The 20852-nt window shown below is 48.4% G+C and overlaps 1 protein-coding gene across 3 annotated transcripts; it reads left to right on the top strand.

Moving 5' to 3' along the window:
* The first annotated feature begins 1776 nt into the window (after positions 1-1776).
* Positions 1777-20747, top strand: SFXN4 (sideroflexin 4). 3 transcript variants are annotated; one of them, XM_055560176.1, is made up of 14 exons: positions 1777-1926; positions 3414-3479; positions 4686-4760; positions 5666-5692; positions 5776-5830; positions 6522-6547; positions 7434-7487; positions 7572-7628; positions 7761-7826; positions 8526-8604; positions 10118-10233; positions 13198-13283; positions 16023-16140; positions 18470-20747. In XM_055560176.1, the coding sequence occupies exons 1-14, from the start codon at positions 1888-1890 to the stop codon at positions 18494-18496; spliced, it is 891 nt and encodes a 296-aa protein (XP_055416151.1). In that variant the 5' UTR covers positions 1777-1887; the 3' UTR covers positions 18497-20747. The 3 variants fall into 3 exon arrangements, with proteins under 3 accessions (XP_055416151.1, XP_055416149.1, XP_055416150.1); XM_055560174.1 differs by lacking the exon at positions 18470-20747 and adding an exon at positions 17860-18273 and having other exon boundaries at positions 1781-1926; XM_055560175.1 differs by lacking the exons at positions 1777-1926; positions 18470-20747 and adding exons at positions 2678-2889; positions 17860-18273.
* The last annotated feature ends 105 nt before the right edge of the window (positions 20748-20852 follow it).

Here is a 20852-nt window from a genome sequence, read left to right as displayed (position 1 = left end):
TGGAGGCAGAATGAACAAAAAAGACATACCTCTTCCTTTTTGCACTTACATTGTAGAGGGAATAAACAATAACATTACATAAAATGGAAGGACAATAGAGTGAAACAAGGGACTAGAGCAGAGAGGTGCAGGTATTTTAATAGGGTTTCAGGGAATCAATCTCTCCAGGTCTGTTTTCTCATCTGCAAAATGAGGACTCTAATTGTACCTACCTTAGGGTTTTGGTGTCAAATGAGATAAAACATGGAGAAGGTGAGGGATAAAAAGGTTCTAGGCAAAGCGAATGACAGGTGCAAAGGCCCTGAGGCAAGAGTGGACGTGGGGTGGGTGAAGAAGGACCATGTGACCGGACCTGTGAAGGAGGAGAATGGTAATGGGGAGCCCAGAGTGCTTTATGGGCAAGCTAAGGACTTCGGATTCTATTCTGAGATGGGAAATGGCAGAAATGTTTTGAGAAGAGTTACATCATCTTGTGCTTAGAGGATCACTCTGGCTCCTCTGTTAAGACTAGACCCCGTAACTGCAGAGAGGAAAGCAGGTCAGCGGGGCTGGATTTGTGACATACTTGGAGTAGAGCCAGCAGGATAACACAGATGTGCTAAATACTTCGGTGCAATAGATGCATTCCAGGGAACTCTGAACAGGGGGACACCTCACCTGACTATGGGCATCAAGAAAGTCTTCCTGGAGGAGGAGATGAAGTCTTGGAGATACGGAAAAGTGACCTGTGGGAGCTGAAGTGCCACATGGGTCTGAAGAAAACCATGAACTGCTCTCATATTCCAGGAGGGGAAGTCAAAGGGAGGGCCAAGGCCAACTGGCTGCAAGTGGTCCAGACTGAGCACTTCCTATGGACCCAGCACTGCTAGGGCTTCCACATGTCTTATCTCATTGGACCGACAACAAAAACACAATAGGTACAATTATTGTCATCATTTTACAGAATGAGAAAGTAGACTTGAAGATACTGACTTGACCATGGTCACACAACCAAGTATTCTATGGCACCAGGTCCCTAACCTAGGACTCCTGAGGAACACCCTCAACATCCAGCCTTCCACAAACACACATAACCCTCACACACCCCAGTGCTGGGGAAGCGGATGGAGGCAGAAGAAAGGCACATTTTCGTTTACAAGTGGTCTCTACCTGCTCTCGTGCACAACAGAGGAAACTGGATTTGCCCCAGAGCGAGGGGAAAGCCCTTGGGCAGAGACACTGCCTGGGAGGCAGGGCTAGGGAACCCAGAAGGGCCCCGGGGCTTGCTTTAATACTTTCAAGTCGACTTCTGAAAATTCGAAAAAGAGGTACCACTGGGCCGCACAAATTATGTAGTGCGTCCTACCCCCCCATCCAGTGTCCGCTGGACTTCGGGTGCAATCGAAGGGATTTCCGAGGATTAAAAAACCTGTGCTCGGGGAGGTCAGACGCTGCAGGAGTGCAGGGTGAGGCTGTGGAAGGTGCCTCGCGCCCCTGATCGGATCTTCGCTGTAGGTCCCGTGATATGGGGGTTACATAGGTGCCCCATCTAGGCTGGAGGCGGCCAGCCTACCTGAAAGTGAGGAACAAGGTTGGGAAGACCTGGCCTATGGGGGAGGTGGGCTCCAGGCAACAGCAGGGGTGCAGGAACCCGGGAGCTGGAACAGAGCGCACGCGGTACGGAGGAGCCGTGGGCGCGCGAGCCTGGGAGCCGGGAATCAGGAGCGGGGACAGGGGACGCGCGCGCGCCCGGGGCGGGGCTCGCCGCCTGGCTCCTCCTCCCCGCCAGACCCGGCCGCCGCGGCCTTTCCTGGCAGCTCTTAAGGTCCCAGGAAGAGGAGCCCGGAAGAGGAGGAAGAAGCGCCGGGGGCCGGGCGGCTCCCAGGGTGCAGCGGCGCCGCCGCCCGCATGGAGCCCAACGTGCGCTTCTGGATCACCGAACGCCAAGTACGGCCCGGGCCCGGCGCAGCTGGGGGCGGGGAGGGCCGCGCGGCCTGGAGTCGCCGCTGGCCACCGTGACCTTGGGCAGGCCACGTGGTCGCAGCACCCGCCTTCCCGTCTCAGACCCCGGGGAGGGAACGAAGGGAAAGCCAGGCTTGCAGGATGCCGACGGCCACGGCGGTTAGCGTGCGTCGCCTCTGCCGCAGACTTGGCTAGGGAGGGTAACACAGTGTCACCCTGCAGATCGCACGAACCAGGAGTCACTTCCCACCCCTCAGGGGTCTGCTTATGCTGCTCAGGCTGTTGCTGAGCACCAGGCTGGAGAGGCGCAAAACAGGTCCTCCCCAGGAGTCCCCCAGGAGTCTATAGGCTCAGCCACCCGACCGTGAGATTCCGGGCTGCGGGAAGCCCCGCCTCCAAGCAGTGGCCGAGGCTCTGTCCAATAGAAATAGGATGGAGCCACGTGGGTAATTCCAAATTTTCTAGTAGTCACATTAAAAATATATATATGACTTTTTACCTTGTATTTTTAATAATATATTACATTTAGCCCAGTAGAAACAAAATATTAACATTTCAACATGTAACCGATATAAAAAATTATGAATGCGATTTCTTACATCCTTTTCTCTAGAAGTCTTTGTGTATGGTTTCCACATACAGCACATCTCGAATTGGCCTGGCCACATGTGGTTAATTGGACAGCACGTGTCTAGAGTGTTCTCATTAAGCCTTGACCTAGAGCAGAGCTTAGCTCCGTTTTCTCAGGCGGGAAAGTCAAGGACAAGGAACTCAAGTTGTCCTAGCAGAGCCAGGTCTCAAAGAGGGAGTCACTGCAAAGTCTGTGGGCATTGGGAAGCAAACCAAGCCTCCTTTCTCCATATGTGAACCAAACTGCCTTTATTGAGCCTTCACTGGAGAGTTCAGTTCTTTATGACTGGAGATAAGCCTTATAACCAGACTTTCCAGGTGACTCTGGTTCAATCCCTGGGTCGGAAAGATCCCCTGGAGGAGGAAATGGCAACCCACTCCAGCATTCTTGCCTGGAGAATCCCATGGACAGAGGAGCCCCGTGCGCTACAGTCCTTAGGGTTGCAACGAGGTGACATAGCATGCATGCAAGCCTTATAATCACCCAAGGGGTGTGAAGAAACAGATTCTAAGACCTTTCTAGGCAGTGCTTCAAGGTGATATGTGGGGAGTGAACATAGGTCCATTTGACTCTAAAGTCTGGGCTTTTAATCCTCAAGAGCAATTCGAACTGAAGAGCACAGGCCATTGGGTCATTTCCTGGTTGGGCTTCCTTGAATACACTCATGAGCCCTTGGAAGCTTCAGTGTCTTCACCTGTAAGATGGGGATGTTGTGAGGATTCTAGGAGATGCTGCAAGGAGAAGGCCCTATGAGGTTCTGAAAATAATGTTAACTGTTATTATTACCTGTTTTTGTTTTTCTGCTGCCGTTAACCTCTCTGGTGCTCCTGCCCCTCTTAAGTCTTTTATTCAAAGATTTCTTCAGTGGACAGAATTGTTGGATCCTACGAATTTGGTCCTTTCAATTGTAAGTATTTTCTTGTTTTCAAAATAGTTAATTTCACATTTTATTCTGAAATGTGAAGGTTGTATCTCCCTTTTCAAAGCAGTTGAAATAGCAGAATCCATGTATATTATCATGTTTTTACTCCTTGTGAATGAACTTGTGAGATGGGAAGGTTGCTACATAAAAACAGACATCCATTTAACAGGTAGTACCAAATCTTGGCTTTCTGGGTGAGTGACTTCGTGGTAGACAATCTGCCTGCAATGTAGGAGACACAGGTTCAATTCCTGGGTTTGGAAGATCCTCTGGAGAAGGAAATGGCAACCCACTCCAGTATTCTTGCCTAGGAAATCCCATGGACAGGGGAGCCTGGCGGCTACAGTCCATGGGGCCACAAAAGAGTTGGACATGACTTATTGACTAAACAACAATAACCAACCAAACCCTGGGCCTGGTGCTGGTGGTTTCAAAAATAAACCTCCCTGGTAATGGAGGACAGACTAGCAAAGCTAGTCACAGACCTTGACCCAGGGCTCTAAGGGCAAGGTGCAGCAGGGAATTGGGGGAGGTTGTTTAAAGAAGGCTGGGAGGGAGGGAGGGTGGGCCAGGGAGGAACTGTCAGGAAGACAGGACTGTAAGCAAAGGGGAGGGAGCCATGGGCCAGGTCACCCAGTTACTGAGTCTTTTAACTCAGGGGAACCAGACAGTTCTGGAAGGTTCTTGTGTATCATTCAGACAAGAGGGATTTTTACTTAGCCATGTGGTGAGTAACCAGAGGGACCCAGACTATGATCAGTTCAGGAGATGACTCAATTGTCTAAGTGAAAGATGGGAGTTTGAACCAGGTGTGGCTGAGGGATGAAGAGGAAGAGAAACCCTTCATGAGAGACCAGCAATGACACTTTCAGCCAGATCCACCGGGACACTTCCATCTTTGTGCTCAAATAAATGTTCCCTGTCATTTTGTTTATAATAGAGAAAAATAGGAAACAAGCTGAATGCACATCAGTAGGGAAATAGAGAAATAGAAAATGCTATATTCATGCAGTGGAATACTGAGAGTGTGGGTTCAATCCCTGATCAAGAATTAAGATCCTGCAAGCCTCTTGGAGAAGTAAAAAAAAAAAAAAAAAATTAAAATCAGGTGTTACTAAGCATGTGATTCTTAAATCTGTGGATAAATCTGAAGTTGAGATCATTGCTTGATTTCTTTATATCTAATTGTAGGAAAAAATAGAAAAATCGAGGCAACTGTTGTTAACAAATGAAGATGCATCCAGAGGTGACCTGGAGGACAAAAGGGTATGTTTCTTGTTCCCAGGTGTGCCTGGCTCAAGGCTGGGCTTGGCTGCCTTCAGGTGATTCCAACTGCATGGTCTGAACTCAAGTGGGATTTTGTCATCATAAACACTACTCAGTTGGGTTAGCTTTTAAAATATAGTTAGGACTCCTTCTTGTAAGCTAGATGAATATGAGTTATGACTGTTAGGAACTAGTATTAAGGGGAAAAAGCATAGGGTTCCTCCTGTGCAACAGAGATTGGCTGTTGCAGTATCTGTTATGGGTGTTCTCTGTAGCTGACTCCCGAGCCCCATGGCAAATTCCAGAATTCTGGCAGGCCTCTGAAGTCAGCATCTGCTCCCTGTTACAAGCAGTGTTACGGGGCGGGGTTACAGCCCCTGCCCAAAGACTTAAGCCTAGTGTTTGTTATCTACCTTGCAGCGAATGGGGCTTTCCAGAGCCCACAAACATCAATCCCTTGAGGCAGCCTGCGGAAAGCTCGCATGTTTAACTTGGTTTTTCTAAGAACTTGTTGGGGCCTCTGTACTCACACCTGGCTCTGTTACAGTGACTTGGCTAATGGCGTGGTTTGCACACAGCCTGCTCCACTCCGAGCCGGGGGAGGCTGGCTGCATTCAGGGACTCCCCCAAGGGGCGAGTTAGAAGTTGGCCTCTCCAAGGTCACAGACTTGGAGGGCTTTTTAATGTTCTGGTCATTTTCGTGTGGCTCTTATATTTTTGCTTCTTGTTAGTTCGTTCATTTGATTTACTTGTTTTGATCTGCTTTGCCTCCCGTGGTAGAAAACAGTTCACCCTCCACTCTCTGAAAGGTGGAGCAAAGGTGGTACCGGAAATGAAACTGGAGAGGAGCTATTTTGGCTGCCGAGCCACCTTTAAAAGCTATTGCTTGGTCTTTCTCTTTTTAGATACAAGAAGCTTGGAAGAGAAGTCTTGTAAGTTTCAGCCCCATCCTAATTTTTAGCCTAAAATAACAAAACCAAACATCAGACTCACCTTTGTGTTTACCCCTCTGAAGTCCACAGTGCATCCTGACAATAGCAGACTAATCCCTGGTCCTTTTCGACCTGCAGGTGAGTTGATTCTAATTTTCACAAGTGGTTTGTAACCTTTAGAAAACCTTGCCTCCCTCCAAGTTATGTGGTTGGTTCCCCTGGCAACCAGCCCCATCCTTCGGTGCTTTCCCAAAGCCACCGTATTGACATTATCTCAGGTGTGGTTGAAAGGGGCTTGCTTTGAAGAATGAGAGGCACTTGGTCCAGTGGCTAAAACTTCATGCTGTCAACGCAGGGGGCCCAGGTTCAATCCTTGACCAGGAAACTAGATCCTGCACGCCACAGCTAAGACCTGGTGCGGCCAAATAAATTAACAAAAAAAAAAAGAATAAGAGACACTCCTTTCACCTTTATCCCCCTTCTCACTTAGGAAATTTCAAGGGTTTTAGGATCTCTGTGCCAGGAATAGGGATGAAGACCAAACACATATGTCTTATAAGTCACAGTGTCACAGATGTATTGAATTCACCTGGAAGGGTGAAAAAAGACTTGCAACAAGTGACCACTTACCCTCAATGAGAGAAAGCCTGGTCAGGTCTTCCTCTGCTGTGCTGGTTTTAAGTTTTGCCTCATGCAGGTAGTTATTATTTGTATTAGAAAGAAAAGTGCGTAAAAAATATCCTTTGACTCCCGTGCCTGAGAAGAGGCTTCAGGGTGGGCAGTTTCCCACCCTCTCTGCCGTCACTGACCCTCTTGTCTTTTTCGCCAGCTCTCCTGCCTTTCACAGCGCCCACGGTGAGTAAGCTGCCATTCACCACTAAGAAGCCAAGGGGTCAGGAGGACGTCCATCCATCTCCTAAGCTCTGGGACCCTGTCCCGTGACTACCTGATAGATGGTTAGGACCTCTCACCTCTGACCCTTGTCCACACCCCACCCCTACTTATCACCCCGGGCATCAGGGCCTGTTGTGGATACACAGTGTTGCTAGGTAACCCTTTCTTTGAATACCTACCATGTGCCAAGCTCTAAGGGGGAGGTAGATGAGTTAGGACATGCTCCGTGGCACAGGCCCATGTCACTGGCTGTCACCTCCTCTCCCCAAGCCCCCTCCCCCCAATCAGGCAGGCTCTTCCCTGGGATCTGGAATCACCCCCCCGCAGTGAGGCTGTCCACCTTGGCTCTCATGAGGCGTGCTTACTAAGTGACAGCACTCCTCTGCCCCCTGCAAATTTAATTTAAAATAAATTAAAATGCTGCTTCTCAACCACCCTGCTCGACTGCACGTCTGGAGACAGGGACCACTGTGAGGCACCCCCCGGGCTCTCACTGCCCGTGGGGGCCCATCCAACACCACCTGTCTATGGGCCACTTACCCCCAGCATCCGCATCTTCTGCTTCTTGCCCCACTCTTGGGGACTCGGTTCTACATCTCCCTGGGGAGATTCTGTGTACCACAAGCCTTCCCTCCCCACCCCAAGACACTCTCAGCTCTGCTTTATTTTCTTTAATTGAAGTGTACTTCAGGTGTACAGCAGAATGATTCATTATATATGTATTCTTTTTCAGATTCTTTTCCACTGTAGGTTATTACAAGATCTTGGGTATAGTTCCCTGTACTACACAGTAGGTCCTTGTTTATTTTATATATAGTAGTCTATATGTGCTTTACTTTCTTTACAGCTATTTCTGTCAATGCTGCCAGTGAAAAGTCTGAAGTCCATGATTTTACCTCAGGTAGCAATTCTTTCTATTTCAGAATTATTGAATTTGTTGCACTTGAAACCAAAATGTGACGTGTTTGCCTCTGTCTTCCTGTAGGCTTCCTTCTACACCTACAGTACGGTCTTCAACATCGTCAATGGAAATGCAAGCTATGTGAGTATTTCGAGGCCCAGAGGCCATGCAGTTTCACAGTGTTTCTTTTGGCGATTTTGTGTGTGTGTTGGAATTATCTTTCCTGGGTAAAACTGTGGTATTTGCTAAATATGAACGTTTGTTTTTCCCTAGAATCGCCGTGCACACGAGAGCTTATTACTAGGAGCAGGAGTGATTGTGTCTTCAACTTTTTTGGGCGTATGTAGTTTGTTTGTTTGTTTGTTTGTTTTTTGGGCGTATGTATTTTTAAAATGTGTCAAATCTTTTACTCCTCAGAATCAAAATTGTATGTTCTAACTGAATTTAGAAAGTATGATTAAGACATAAAGAAGAAAATCAAAGTTACCTGTAATCCTATAACCCCAAAATTATGTGATTTTTTTTTTCCCCTAAGTTTCTAGGCATGGACTCAGTACTATTATCTTTCATAAAAAAATTAATCCAGGGGACTTTCCTGGTGGTCCAGTGGTTAAGACTCTGAACTTCCACTGCAGGGGGTGTAGGTTTGATCCCTGGTCAGGGAACTAAGATCCCATATGCAGCAGTATGCGACCAAAAACAAAAAATAATGTCATGTTTGTAAACATGTTATACAAATTGTGTATTGCTTTCAATGTCAGGATACTGTAATGAGTGAAAATGTAGACTTCAGAGTCTGGTGAACCTGGGTTCACATCTTGGCTCAAATCTGTAATATCTTAGTGACTCTGGACACATTCTGTAGCCTAAGTCTCCAAGTGTTCCTCTGATGATCAGGGAGAACACTTCACTGTTGCAGGAATTAAAACAAGAAATATGTGGAGACGCGTGCAGGGTCCTGCCCTGTAACAGGAACTGAGTTGACACTAGCTCTCTACTGATCCCATGCAATAATGATTCGTCTCTCTCATTTTCTAGTTATTCCCTCGTCTGCTGCAAGTAAGGCTTTCAATGAATAGCGTTCTGAGCAGAAACGTCATTCCCGTCATCATTCTCGGTAAGCAGGAGCCTGTCTCCATCTTCAGGGATACCCCAGTCTCTGGGCCTCACAGCAGCTGGTGAGAGCCACCATTTACAGCTTGCTGGTGCTCCCAGGTCCAGATGGGGTCTTTGGTTTGAGAAATGACACTTTCTCTGTAGATACCTGTTGAGTTGTCAAAGGATGAACACAAACCTGGAAACACAAATTACATTTTATTTATATTTATATATATAAATAAATATATTATTTATAATAAATATGATACTCCAATTAATATTTTTTATTTTTAAAATTTTTTATTGGAATATAATTGCTTTACAGTGTTAGTTTCTGCTGTACAGCAAAGTGAATCAGCTATATGTATGTCTGTGTATGTGTGTGTGTATACACATTTACCCTCCGTCTTGAACCTCCTTCCCACCGCCCCCATCCCACCCCTCCAGGTCATCACAGAGCGCTGAGCTAAGCTCCTGTGCTGCACAGCAGTTTCCCACTAGCTCTCGGTTTTATACATGGTGGTGTATATACGTCAATCCCAGTCTCCCAGTTCGTCCCCCACCCCCCACCCCTCTCTGTGTCCGCACGTCCATTTGCTACATCTCCATCTTTTTGTAAAGACTGTACAAGCCTTGTCCATATATTATTTCACTGAATCTTGACAACAACTTAGGGGCAGGTAATAGTATCCCCATTTACAGATGAGGAGACTGAGGCAAGGGGTGGTTAGGGAGATTTTCTAGGGTTACACAGGGAGGAAGTAGTAGTCTTGGGGATTTCAAACCAGTGGTCTGATGATGGCACCCCACTCCAGTACTCTTGCCTGGAAAATCCCATAGACAGAGGAGCCTAGTGGGCTGCAGTCCATGGGGTCGCTAAGAGTCGGGCACGACTGAGCCACTTCACTTTCACTTTTCACTTTCATGCATTGGAGAAGGAAATGGCAACGCATTCCAGTGTTCTTGCCTGGAGAATCCCAGGGACGGGGGAGCCTGGTGGGCTGCCGTCTATGGGGTCGCACAGAGTCAGACACAACTGAAGCGACTTAGCAGCAGCAGCAGCAGCAGGTCTGACTCTTAAGGGAGGGACAGAGATATTAACCAACTGTTTTAAATTTGCCAGCCTGCAAGTTCAGTAATTCACACTCAGCATTTGGGCTTGGAAATCAAAGCAGCTTGAAGAGTTGGCAGAATTAGGTCAGTGGTAAAATCTGGGAAATTATGTTATAGAAACTGGGTCAAGCCAGCTTCAGCAAAGAAGGCAGGCATATTTCAAGGGCCCCGGGGTTTTTCTGGGAATCCTATCAAGGGTGTCAGGACTTGGGGCTGGGTTGTAGTCAGGATCCAAGACTGAGAGGCCAGCAGTTCTGACCCCTACTCCACAGCCCAGGAGAAAGCTGACCTTGTATGTGTCAGGTGACCACCCATGGATCGGCAAAGCACACCCATCAGAGAAAGAGGCGTGACCCTCGAAAACATGTCCCTTCACTGGACCCACACTCATCCCTCTGTTTCCTTCTTTACGTCCACAGCCCAGCTCAGTGGGATGAACGTGATCGCCTCCCGAAGTTTGGAGCCCATGCGTGGGATCGAGGTCATGGACAAGGAAGGCAATGTCATAGGTTATTCCAGAAAAGCCGGGACAAAGGTAGGGGATGCACGCCTTGGAGCTTTAAGCTGCTTGCCTTTGGGGCAAAGAATTTAATTGTCAGTCTGAGAGCTGGTAACAAATTCACATCTCCCTTCAGCCTTTTCTGATCTGTCTTTTCTCATGATGCTCAGAGGCCGTTTACATTTGCACTCTGATGTTTAAAAGATGATGCGGTATCTGGGTTCTCCAGAGAAACAGAACCAATAGAATATCTGACCATCTATCAGTCATCTATATAAATACATTAAGTGTGTGCTGTGCTAAGTCGCTTCAGTCGTGTCTGACTTTTTTGGAACCCTATGGACTGTAGCCCACCAGTCTCCTCTGTCTGTGGGATTCTCCAGGCAAGAATACTGGAGTCGGTTGCCACACCCTCCTCTTCCAGAGGATCTTCCCAAGCAGGGATTGAACCCACGTCTCTTCTGTCTCCTGCCTTAGCAGGCGGGTTCTTTACCACTAGTACCACCTTCTCCAGCGGATCTTCCCAACCCAGGAATCGAACTGGGATCTCCTGCATTGCAGTCAGATTCTTTACCAGCTGAGCTACCAGAGAACCCAAATATATATCGAGATTTATTTTATTATTATTTTAATTTTTACTATTTGGCTGTACTGGGTCTTAGTTGTGGCACGCGGAAACTCCTAGTTGCAGCTTGTGGGATCGAGTTCCCTGACCAGGGATTGACCAAGACTGGGAGCAGAGTCTTAGCCCTTGGACCACCAGGGAAGTCCCACCACAGTCCAATTTTAGAACATTTTCATGCCCCTGAAAATTTTGTCGGGGCCCGTTTCAGTCACCCCCCTCCCACCCCCAGCCCCAGGGAAACACTGATCTGCTTCATGTCTTCATTGTTTTACCTTTTCTAGAAGTTTCATACAAGTGAATCACAGTATTTTTGTGTCTGGCCTCTTTGGCTTTTGAGGTTCATCCATCTTTTCATGCATTGGTAGGGCGTGGCTTTTTATTGCCGAGTAGTCTCCCACTGTCGGAGAAGGCAATGGCATCCCACTCTAGTGTTCTTGCCTGGAGAATCCCAAGGACGGGGGAGCCTGGTGGGCTGCCGTCTATGGGGTCGCACAGAGTCGGACACGACTGAAGCGACGTAGCAGCAGCAGTCTCCCACTGCATGGCTGTACCATGTTTTGCTTGTCTGCTCCCCAGGCGATGGACGCTTGGATTGTGTCCAATTTTTGACTGTTGCCCCTGATGCCGCTCTGACCACTTGTTTACAACTCTGTGTGTGGATGTGTTTTGGCATTTTTCTTCAACTGAATTTTAACTGCAGGGCATGGTGAGAAGCACGAGAGCAAATGCCTAATCCACAAGTTGTTCTTCAGCACCTCCCACCTCTCGGGTGCTCTGCTGGGCTCTGGAGACCCACCCTCTCACCGGTCAGCATCGCTTCTCTCCAGGGGCTGGGAGGGAGCCTCGGGCCCTGCTAGCTACCCAGTTATCTAGCCCATCTTATTGAGAGGAGCTTCCTTGTTTGCAACACAGTCAATTTAGGGAAAAAGAAAGGTTTGATGATCTACTTTAAAAAAAAAAAAAGGTGATCTTTCTCTTAAGAATAAAATGTCTGTGACCGTGCGTAAGCTTGATCATTCTTTCATCACTTCCTTGTCACCGGAAGGTTTCTTTTCTTCAGCTAAAATTTCAGAAACTGCGTAACCAGCAATATCTGATTGTAATAAGGCACCTTTGATCAGATTTCAGGAGCCTAGTCCACGCTGTTTTCCTTTGACTGGCTCTGCCACCTACTCAGTTGCAGGCCATCACGCATCTCGCAGTGTCTCATGACTGGTGTTTGGTTTGGAATGTCTTCCCTTCCACACAAGACAAATGGAGAGAGGCCGGCCTTGCCCTGCTGACGCCGAAACACACCAGGCTCAGCCACTACTCTTTTCTTCTTGGAGTCGAGTGACTTTATCTTATACTCCTGAAAGGTTATTTTTAAAAGCCACCCTCCTTGCAGCCCTCTGTCCTCGTGGGGGAAGGGCATTCCTACAGGGGATCAGATGAGCTGAGCATTAGTGTCCTAGGCAGAAAACAGGCACGTGGGCCACAGCAGAGAAGCCTGAAAAATGGGCTGTAGCCACGGAGTCACAGGAGGCCGGAAGTGCACAGAACAGATTTCAGGAGAGGGCCGAGGGGGCAGAGTGCCTGTCTATCTTGCACTAAGTGTGTAGAGTTGTGTCTTACCCAGGGGTTGGGTTCTGATGTTCCAATGCAAGTGTCATCTATAGTTAAAATTTCCCTTGAACATCTCTGATGTTGCCCTTGTATACACCTGATTTTGTGTATATAATCCATACTGTCAGTGATATGTTTAAAAGTTCAATATAGAGAGTAATGTATATTATAGAAAAGATGGCAACACAGTATAGACTATACATACATGTTTATGCAAAATAAAATTTTATAACACACTGTTCATCACACAAGCTAAAGATGGGTGCATGCAGGCAGACTCATGCATGTTACATGCAGACATGATGCCATGCCAGTGCACTCGGAGCTGGGCTTCCCCTACTGGAAGGAGTGGGATTAACTGGGGGCGGTTCAAGAGAGGAAGGTTGGTGTGCAGAGTTCTGGCCTGAAAGAAAAACGTGGAGATGTCCTCAGTGGCAAATCAAGCTTTTCCAGCAAAGGGCCTGCCATTTGGTTCTAAGTAAGGATTTATCTGTCAGCTGCTTCTGCTTGTACTTAATATTTTATTTGGGGTGGTTGGTGGGAGTGATGGAGACCATTGTGGAGTCAGGGATAGGTTAATCTCATCTCCGATCATTCCAGGCACCAACACCAGGCATCTTCTGTATGTGTGCAGGTCAAGCGCTGCTTCCAGCTCTTTGCACGTGCAGAGAGGGGAGAATGGCAGTTTGCCAGTCTCTGTCATGAGTTGCAAGATCCCTGGAAATTGTCCCACTCCATGTGCTAAGCTGCTTTCTTTTCATTTCCTCTAGGCCGTTAAAGATACAGCAACATCCAGAGTTGTGCTGTTTGGGACCTCTGCGTTTATCCCTGAAGTCTTCGCATACTTTTTTAAAAGGTAAGAGGGGTATGCTTATATCCCCGGGAAGGAATAAACGTGTTGACCATCAAAATCGTATAAAATTTGTCAAATACTGAACCTGAAGAGCGGGATAGGAAGAAGGTGCTTTAGGAATCTTCCTTCTAAACAGTCTTCATCACCATTAAGATGGTAGGATTGATTTAGGGCAGGTCTGGAAATCCTGATGTGCACATTCCAACAAACCTGGACTCTCCCCCAGGCTCTGTCCTCAGTTAGATCTACTCCTTGGGCATGTCCCTGCACCTGCTGAGACTCGATTCCTCATTTCTGTTGATAGAAAGATGAGTTTGGAGGATTTGCGGGCCCTGGAGAAGGGCCTTGCAACTCACCCCAGTATTCTTGCCTGGACAATTCCAGGAACAGAAGAGCCTGGCAGGCTACAGTCCATGGGGTCACAGAGTCAGACATGACTGAGTGACTAACACTTTCGCTTTTTCACTTTTCTTTCCCAGCTCTCCTGTGCTATGGATGTTGCTCAAGTCTCTTTCCCCTCTTCGTTCCAAGCATGTGCTAAATTAGCTTAAGTGGCCCAGCATCAGTTGACTGCCATTCCTTTATTTATTCATTTTAATATTTATTCATTTGGCCGTGCCAGCTCTTACTTGTGGCATGCAGGATCTTTTGGTTGTAGCTTGTGGATCTAATTCCTCAACCACGGATCAAACCCAGGTCCCCTGCATTAGGAGCACCGCATCTTAACCACTGGACAACCAGGGAAGTCCCTGCCATGGCCTGTTAGGAGGAGAGCCTGGGGTCAGCTAGTGTGAGAGGCCCCACTTGCAGGAAGTAGCTTAGGATAGGAGGAGAGGCGTTGGTTTAGATACCAGGAACAGGGCAGGGGGAGTGGCCTGCGGCAGCAGATCAGAACTCTTGTTGTGCAGGACAGTCCTCTCTTCTTCTTTGTGGGTGTTGTCTTCCTCCTTTCCCTCTGTACATGGGCTTCTTCACATTGACACGTGACTGTGCCCACCTCCCAGCTCATATCCTTGCAGTGTCTTTTTTTTTTTTTTTTTTAATTTTTGGCTGTCCCCACAGCATGTGGGACCTTAATTCCCCAACTAGGGATCAAGCCCACACCCCCTGCATTGGAAGGCGGAGTACTGGAGTGGGTTGCCATGCCCTCCACCAGGGGATCTTCCCAACCCAAGGATTGAACCCTTGTCTCTTATGTTTAACCTGTATTGGCAGGCGGGTTCTTTAGTGCTAGCTCCACCTGGGAAGCCCCTTAATCACTAGACCACTAGGGAAGTCCTCAGTGTCTGGATGAGAGAGAAAAACACAGCAAACCTTGGGGGTTGGGGGCAGGGATTGTCTTCCATGCAGTTCACAAACTCCTGGGAAAGGATTCTGTTGGTCCAGCAGGGGTCACCTGCCCTGTGCTGGCCCAGCCTGCTCTGTCTGGGCTGCTGAGCTAGGAAGCCTCTGTTTGGACCACACAAGGAGTGCATTTCAGGACGCAGCAGTGTTCTGTCCAACTCTTACTTCCTGTGATCGATCCAGCTGGGTGGGTGTGGGGACTAATGCTGGGTTGGGTCCCCCTGCTCCTCTCTGGCTGACCTCAGCATGGGGGATCTGGGAAAGCTGGAATCTCGAGATTCATCCTCCAAGGCCTGCACAGTGGTACCACCTGCCTGGTGGGGAGAGAGGGTCTTCATTTCCAGGTGGGCCTTGGGGGGGTGCCTGGAAGGGACCTCGTCCCACACCCATGACAGTATCCAAGGCAGAATGGCCGCAGTGGCCCTTCTGACTCAACCTTTTCATTTTTGCCTCTGAAAATTCTCAAGGCTCAGAAGGGGAAGGTGACTTACCGGAGGGCACAGGGTCTGTCAGTGGCCGAGCCCTAGCTGGACCCTAGGACCCCAGGTCACTGACTTCCCAGGCAGGGTTTCTTGCACCTTCTTCCCACAGTCTCAGAGGTCAGGGTCAGAATGTCACAGTCCAGGGGAGAAGGGCGCAGGTCCTGGAATCTGACCTCTCACTTTTGAGAATTTGAAGATGTTAGACAAGGTCCTTACCCGGTTGGTGGCTGCATCCTCTTGTTGGTGTGAAGGAGATGATGATAACACAGACCTCATAGGGTCAGGTGGAGAAGGCAGTGGCACCCCACTCCAGTACTCTTGCCTGGAAAATCCCATGGATGGAGGAGCCTGGTGGGCTGCAGTCCATGGGGTCGCTAAGAGTCGGACATGACTGAACAACTTCACTTTCACTTTTCACTTGCATGCATTGGAGAAGGAAATGGCAACCCACTCCAGTGTTCTTGCCTGGAGAATCCCAGGGACGGGGGAGCCTGGTGGGCTGCGACCGAAGTGATTTAGCAGTAGCAGCGTAGGGTAGGGGGATAGCAGGTGAGCGGATGCATGTGAAGTGCTCGACCCGGGCCTGACATGTAGCGCGCGCCATCTGCGCAGCTGTGGTATCACCTGTTGCGGGCGATTAGGAACGGAGGCCGGGCCTGCGGCTGCTCACAAAACAATTGCCTGCCATTTGAGCACAGAGCGGGCCTCTAAAAAAGCCCTGAAGGGACATCCCTGGTGGCCCAGTGGGTGAGTCCAAGCTTCCATGGCAGGTGGCCTGGGTTTGATCCCAGGATGGGGAACTGAGACCCTGCATTGCTGTGTGGTGAGACCAAACAAATAAATAAAAATTTTAGTAAGCCATCTTTTAAAAAAATTTTTTATTAAATTAAAAAGCCCTGGTACCTTTTTCTTACAGGACCCAGTTTTTCCTGCAGAATCCATGGTCACTGTGGACCCTGAAGCTTTCTTGTACTGTCCTCATCATGGGATTGATGGTGCCCGTTTCCTTTAGTGTCTTCCCACAGATCGGACGGGTAAGTGTTCCCCTTCAACTTCCTCTAAAAAAAATTCTTTTCTCATTATCAGAGTGAGATAACTCATTCTCTGAAAAAAAATCAGGCCAAGTTTACAGAGGAATAAGTTTGAGTGAACTCCAGGAGTTGGTGATGACAGGGAGGCCTGGCGTGCTGTGATTCATGGGGTGTCAAAGAGTTGGACACGACTGAGCGACTGAACTGAAAACAAAATAATATCATTTACACATAATCCCACCCTGCAGATGACTTGTACAGTTTTGGATTCTGTTTTTCTTAACTGTGTATCCGAAGTGTTTTTCTGGGACAGTCAAAAAAACAACAACAACTTTGAGATAGTTTAAAGCTTCATGAGATACTATAGTGACCCCCCCCCCCATCCCATGGGACTTTCCGCAATGATGGAAACGTTGTGTATATGTTGTCCAGTATGTGTAGACCCTCATCACAGCTGGCTATTGAGCACTGGAAACATGGCTAATATGACTGAGGGATTGAATTTTTAACCTAGTTTAATCTTACATGCTCACGTGCAGCCAGTAAGACCTGTTCTGTGCATGCTTAGTCATGTCCAACTCTGCAGCCCCATGGACTGTAGCCCACCAGGCTTCTCTGTCTATGGGATTTCCCAGGCAAGAATACTGGAGTGGGTTGCCATTTCCTACTCCAGGGGAATCTTCCTGACCCAGGGATCGAACCCAAGTCTGTCTCCTGCACTGGCAGGTAGATTCTTTACCACTTGGAATCTTACCACTGGCACCACCTGGGACGCCCCTGCTGCTCTATAGAGCAGGATATATTATTATCTGTGATGAGTCAGACTGCCTGGACTCAGATTCCCAGCTCATCCGTGACCCTGGTCAATCTGCTTAAACTCTCTGAGGCTTAGTTTCTATTAAAGACAGACGGAGGTCATACCTCTGCAAAAGCTTGTTGCTGATAGCAAGGACATTACTGATGTAGTAGATACCGATTTCCGGCATTTCTTGGCTGAAATGCTTGTTGCTGTCACCATCACCACCCCTGACCCCCAACCCCCACCAAGCAAGTCTTGGCATTTGCTGGACGTTTAAAATACCTTGTTGATCCAAGGTGGGCTTGAGGTGGCTGAATGGTGGTCCTGTCCTGCCCGGGGTGGCTTGCAGATAGAGTGCGGGGCTAAGAGATGTTCTGCCAGGGCCCTGCCCAGGGTACCTCCTCAGACATTGTGTGAGCTGCAGCATTTGTTTATATTTGAAATTTTCCATAAGAACGTTTTTAAGGGACTTTCCTGACGGTCTAGTAGTTAGGACTCTGAACTTGCAATCCAAGGGGCCCAGGCTCAGCCCTTGGTCAGGGAACTAAGATCCTACAAGCCTCACAATGCGTGGGATTTAGTTCCCTGACCAGGGATTGAACCCGGGCCCTCAGCAGTGACCGCATGGAGTCCTAACCACTGAACTGCCTGTGAATTCCAGGTTAATTTTTTTTTTAGACATCACTGAAAAGATTGGACTGAAATAGATGCTTTCTGAACTTTTTTTTTTTGCTACACTACATGGCTTGCAGGACCTTGGTTCCCCGACCGGGGATTGAACCCCGGGGGCCCTTGGCAGTGAAAGCTCCAAATCCTAACGTCCTAACCACTCGAGCACTGGGAACTCCTGAAAAAAAATTTTTTTTAACTTCTAAGGCAAAAAAACTGAATATGCATATTAAGAATTTAACTTTGTTTTTTAGATACAGTGCAGTGAGCTTGAAAAGGAAATTCAGTCAGCAACCGAAGAAACAGAACTCTTCTATAACAGAGGGGTGTAGGTGTGCGTTTTAGCTGCATTCATTTGGTTCCTGCGTGAAAACCTTCCTCTAAGGTTTCAGTGTCAAGGACCCTGCCAGAAGTGTCCTGGAAACCCCACAGGTGTCTGTGCCAACAGGATGGCTTACAATGACACCTGCCGAGACTGGTCCTGCCTCGGGTTAAACAGGCTTGGTTGGAAGAAGAGAAACGGGAGCTGTCCTGTCTGACCCACGATGTGCAGTTGCTAAGGGGATGTGTGTGTGATGTAAGATTCCGTTTTCTATTTGTTTGTCAGCCTGTGAAAGGATACTGTGAAATCACCAATAAACTTGTCTGTAGAGTTGAGTATTTGAAAAGGAAGGAGAAAGGTCCACGTGCCCAAAGCACAGGCGTTAAACTGCTAGCCCACCTCCAGGTACAATGGTGGGGTGTGAGTGAAGGCCTTCCACCCCCAAAGCAATGGTGTTTGCCTTCTCAGCTTACTCCTGTTGGGACAGCTGCTTAAAACCTTTGCCAGTTGCTACCCAGCTCCTCCTTTCTCCTCCCTGGCAGATGACTCGTTTTCGCCCTCCACGGTGAAAGCCAAGGCTATCGGCCTCCTGGCATGAAGCCTGCTGACCTCCGTCCACCCACGCCCAGCCTTCCCTCCTCCCTGCGTGATCAGCAGTGTCCTGGGCTTGGGCCTGACCAACCCTGCCTGTTTCCTCGGGCCCTGGCTCTGCAGCCTTCACTGCCCCCTCTGGCTTCAGCCTCCCTCCTCTGCTTCTTCCCAGGAGCATTTCAACTGCATGAGTCACCTGGCTCATGAAAAAACAAACACCCCTCTGTGTAGCCAAAGTTTTTCAAAGAGTTTTCTGCCCTCAGTCTTTCCACCCCACCTTCCACTGCTAAGGCTGCTGTCATCCGTGCCCCCCAGTGCTGTTGACACGGCCACTGCCCACTGGGCAGGCCTGTCATGAGGCTGGCTCTCCCCTGAGCAACAGGCCCACATCCACTGTCCCCTGCACTCTGCCATCCGGACATACATTTGGGAGCATCTTTCCCTCCCAGTCTCAGGAAATGGCACTGCCACTTACCAGCTTAGGACCACTGGCATGACCCCCTACTCCCCTCCTCCCCCCACCCCATTCAGTAGACTCAGCAGCCGGATAGATAGTGTTAAGCCGCTAGAACTCACCCCTCTGTCTGCCACCACCGTGGCTCAGTCCAACAGCATCCCCTGCTGGTATTGCTCATCAATCCATTTCTAGCCTGCTCTTCTAAACCACACCTGCTTAAAAGCCTTAAATGGCCTCCCAGTACACCAGGATCAAGTCCAAATTCCTTGCCACAGCAGGTAGAAGACTTTATTCCTCTCTTGCCACTCCCCCTCCTCACTCTGTACTGACATCCATCAGTGTCTCTGAGCCTTCCCACACGCTGTTCCTTCTGTTCCAGGTTAACCTCTCCCTGGGCTTCAGGTCTGCCTTGGATGTTAATCACTTTCCTCCAGGGAGCCTTCCAGGATTCGCAAGACTGAATTAGGTGCCCCTCCAGTGTGCTCCCATAGCGCTCATGTCTCCCCTAGCACTTGCCACACGGCCATGCCATGGCCTGTTTGCTGACCCTATGCCCCCACAGATGGTGCATCTTGAGAGTAGGAACATTGTCGTGGGCATCAAGGAAGCCCCAGGATACGATACACAGAGCACAGTGTAGAGTAGGCACCCATGCTTGTGTACTGGATGGAGGATGTTTCTAACACATCCTGCCCCAAGTCATCTCTGAACACACCTGTGGGGCTTCCCTGGGGGTCCAGTGGTTAAGAATCTGCCTTGCAATGCTAGGGACACCGGTTTGATCTCTGGTCTGGGAAGATCCCACAGGCTGTGAAGCAGCTAAGCCTGTGCTATACAACTACTGAGCCTGTGCTCTGGATCCTGGAAGCCGAAACTACTGAAGCCTGTGAGCCCTACAAGCCCACGCTCCACAGAAGTCACCGCAGTGAGAAGCCCTCACGCTACAATGAAGAGTGGACACCGCTCACCGCAATAGAGAAAGCCTGCATGCAGTAATGAAGACTCACCACAGCCAAAAAAATAAATCTTAAAAAAGAAACAATGCACCTGTGGCTTTCAGTTTTCCCTGGGCCACGATGACAGTTATCTCCAAATTTGGTAAAAGGTGTTTCACCACAGCCTAGAAGGACAAAACCAGTCAAAATGATCCACCAGTCAGCTCCATGTAGCCACAAGTTCCTACTAAACAAAATGACAAATGTGCAAAGGCTCCAAGGGAAGATTTAGCCACTGATAGAGGATACAGCAGTAATGTGAGGACATCTTTTCAAAGATGACACTTGGACCTGACAGTCAGTCCAGGAAGGGGGCGTGGAGGAGGACCGGGTAAGGAAAGGGCCAAGGCAGGGGTGGAAGGAGCCAGGCTGCTTGAACACTCATGTAGGTCTTAGGATAACCCCCAGGGGGTCCGCATTTCACAGAGAGGGTTTTTACTTTCGTTTGGTTGGAGTGCGGAGAAAGGGCACAATTTATGCCTAAAAGTGCTGAATATCAAAATATTTCACTTTATTTCTGTATCATAAATTTGTCGTTTCAACAACTTTGATCATGAGTTAATACAGTAATATATAAAAAAAAGAGGGTGAAAAAGACGTTAGTATTCATTTTCATAAAGTGCAGATTTAATTTTCAATTGTTTGCCCCAGTAAACATCACTTCACTTCAAATCCTCCCCTGACACCAACCAAGAAGGGGCTGTTTTAAAATTTTTTTCCTTAACAAATGTCTACCACCCAGGATAAATGAAAGATCCAATAAAGACAAGTTTTTCTGCAAACATTTTTCTGGTTAAGATTTCTGAGGACAAGAGTACTGAGTGAAAAAAATAACCTGTCATAATTAATATGAATACATATAACAAAACGTAATTTAGACCC

This window comes from Bubalus kerabau, chromosome 22, assembly GCF_029407905.1.
Source record: "Bubalus kerabau isolate K-KA32 ecotype Philippines breed swamp buffalo chromosome 22, PCC_UOA_SB_1v2, whole genome shotgun sequence".
NCBI classification, from domain to species: Eukaryota; Metazoa; Chordata; class Mammalia; order Artiodactyla; family Bovidae; genus Bubalus; species Bubalus kerabau.
This window is presented reverse-complemented; position numbering and strand designations above follow the sequence as displayed.

Coding starts and splice junctions, on each gene's coding strand:
- SFXN4 (XM_055560174.1), top strand. CDS start 1,888: ATGGAGCCCAACGTGCGCTTCTGGATCACCGAACGCCAA. Junction 6,548..7,433: donor TGCCTTTCACAGCGCCCACG/GTGAGTAAGCTG, acceptor CTTTCTTTACAG/CTATTTCTGTCAATGCTGCC. Junction 13,284..16,022: donor TTCGCATACTTTTTTAAAAG/GTAAGAGGGGTA, acceptor TTTTTCTTACAG/GACCCAGTTTTTCCTGCAGA.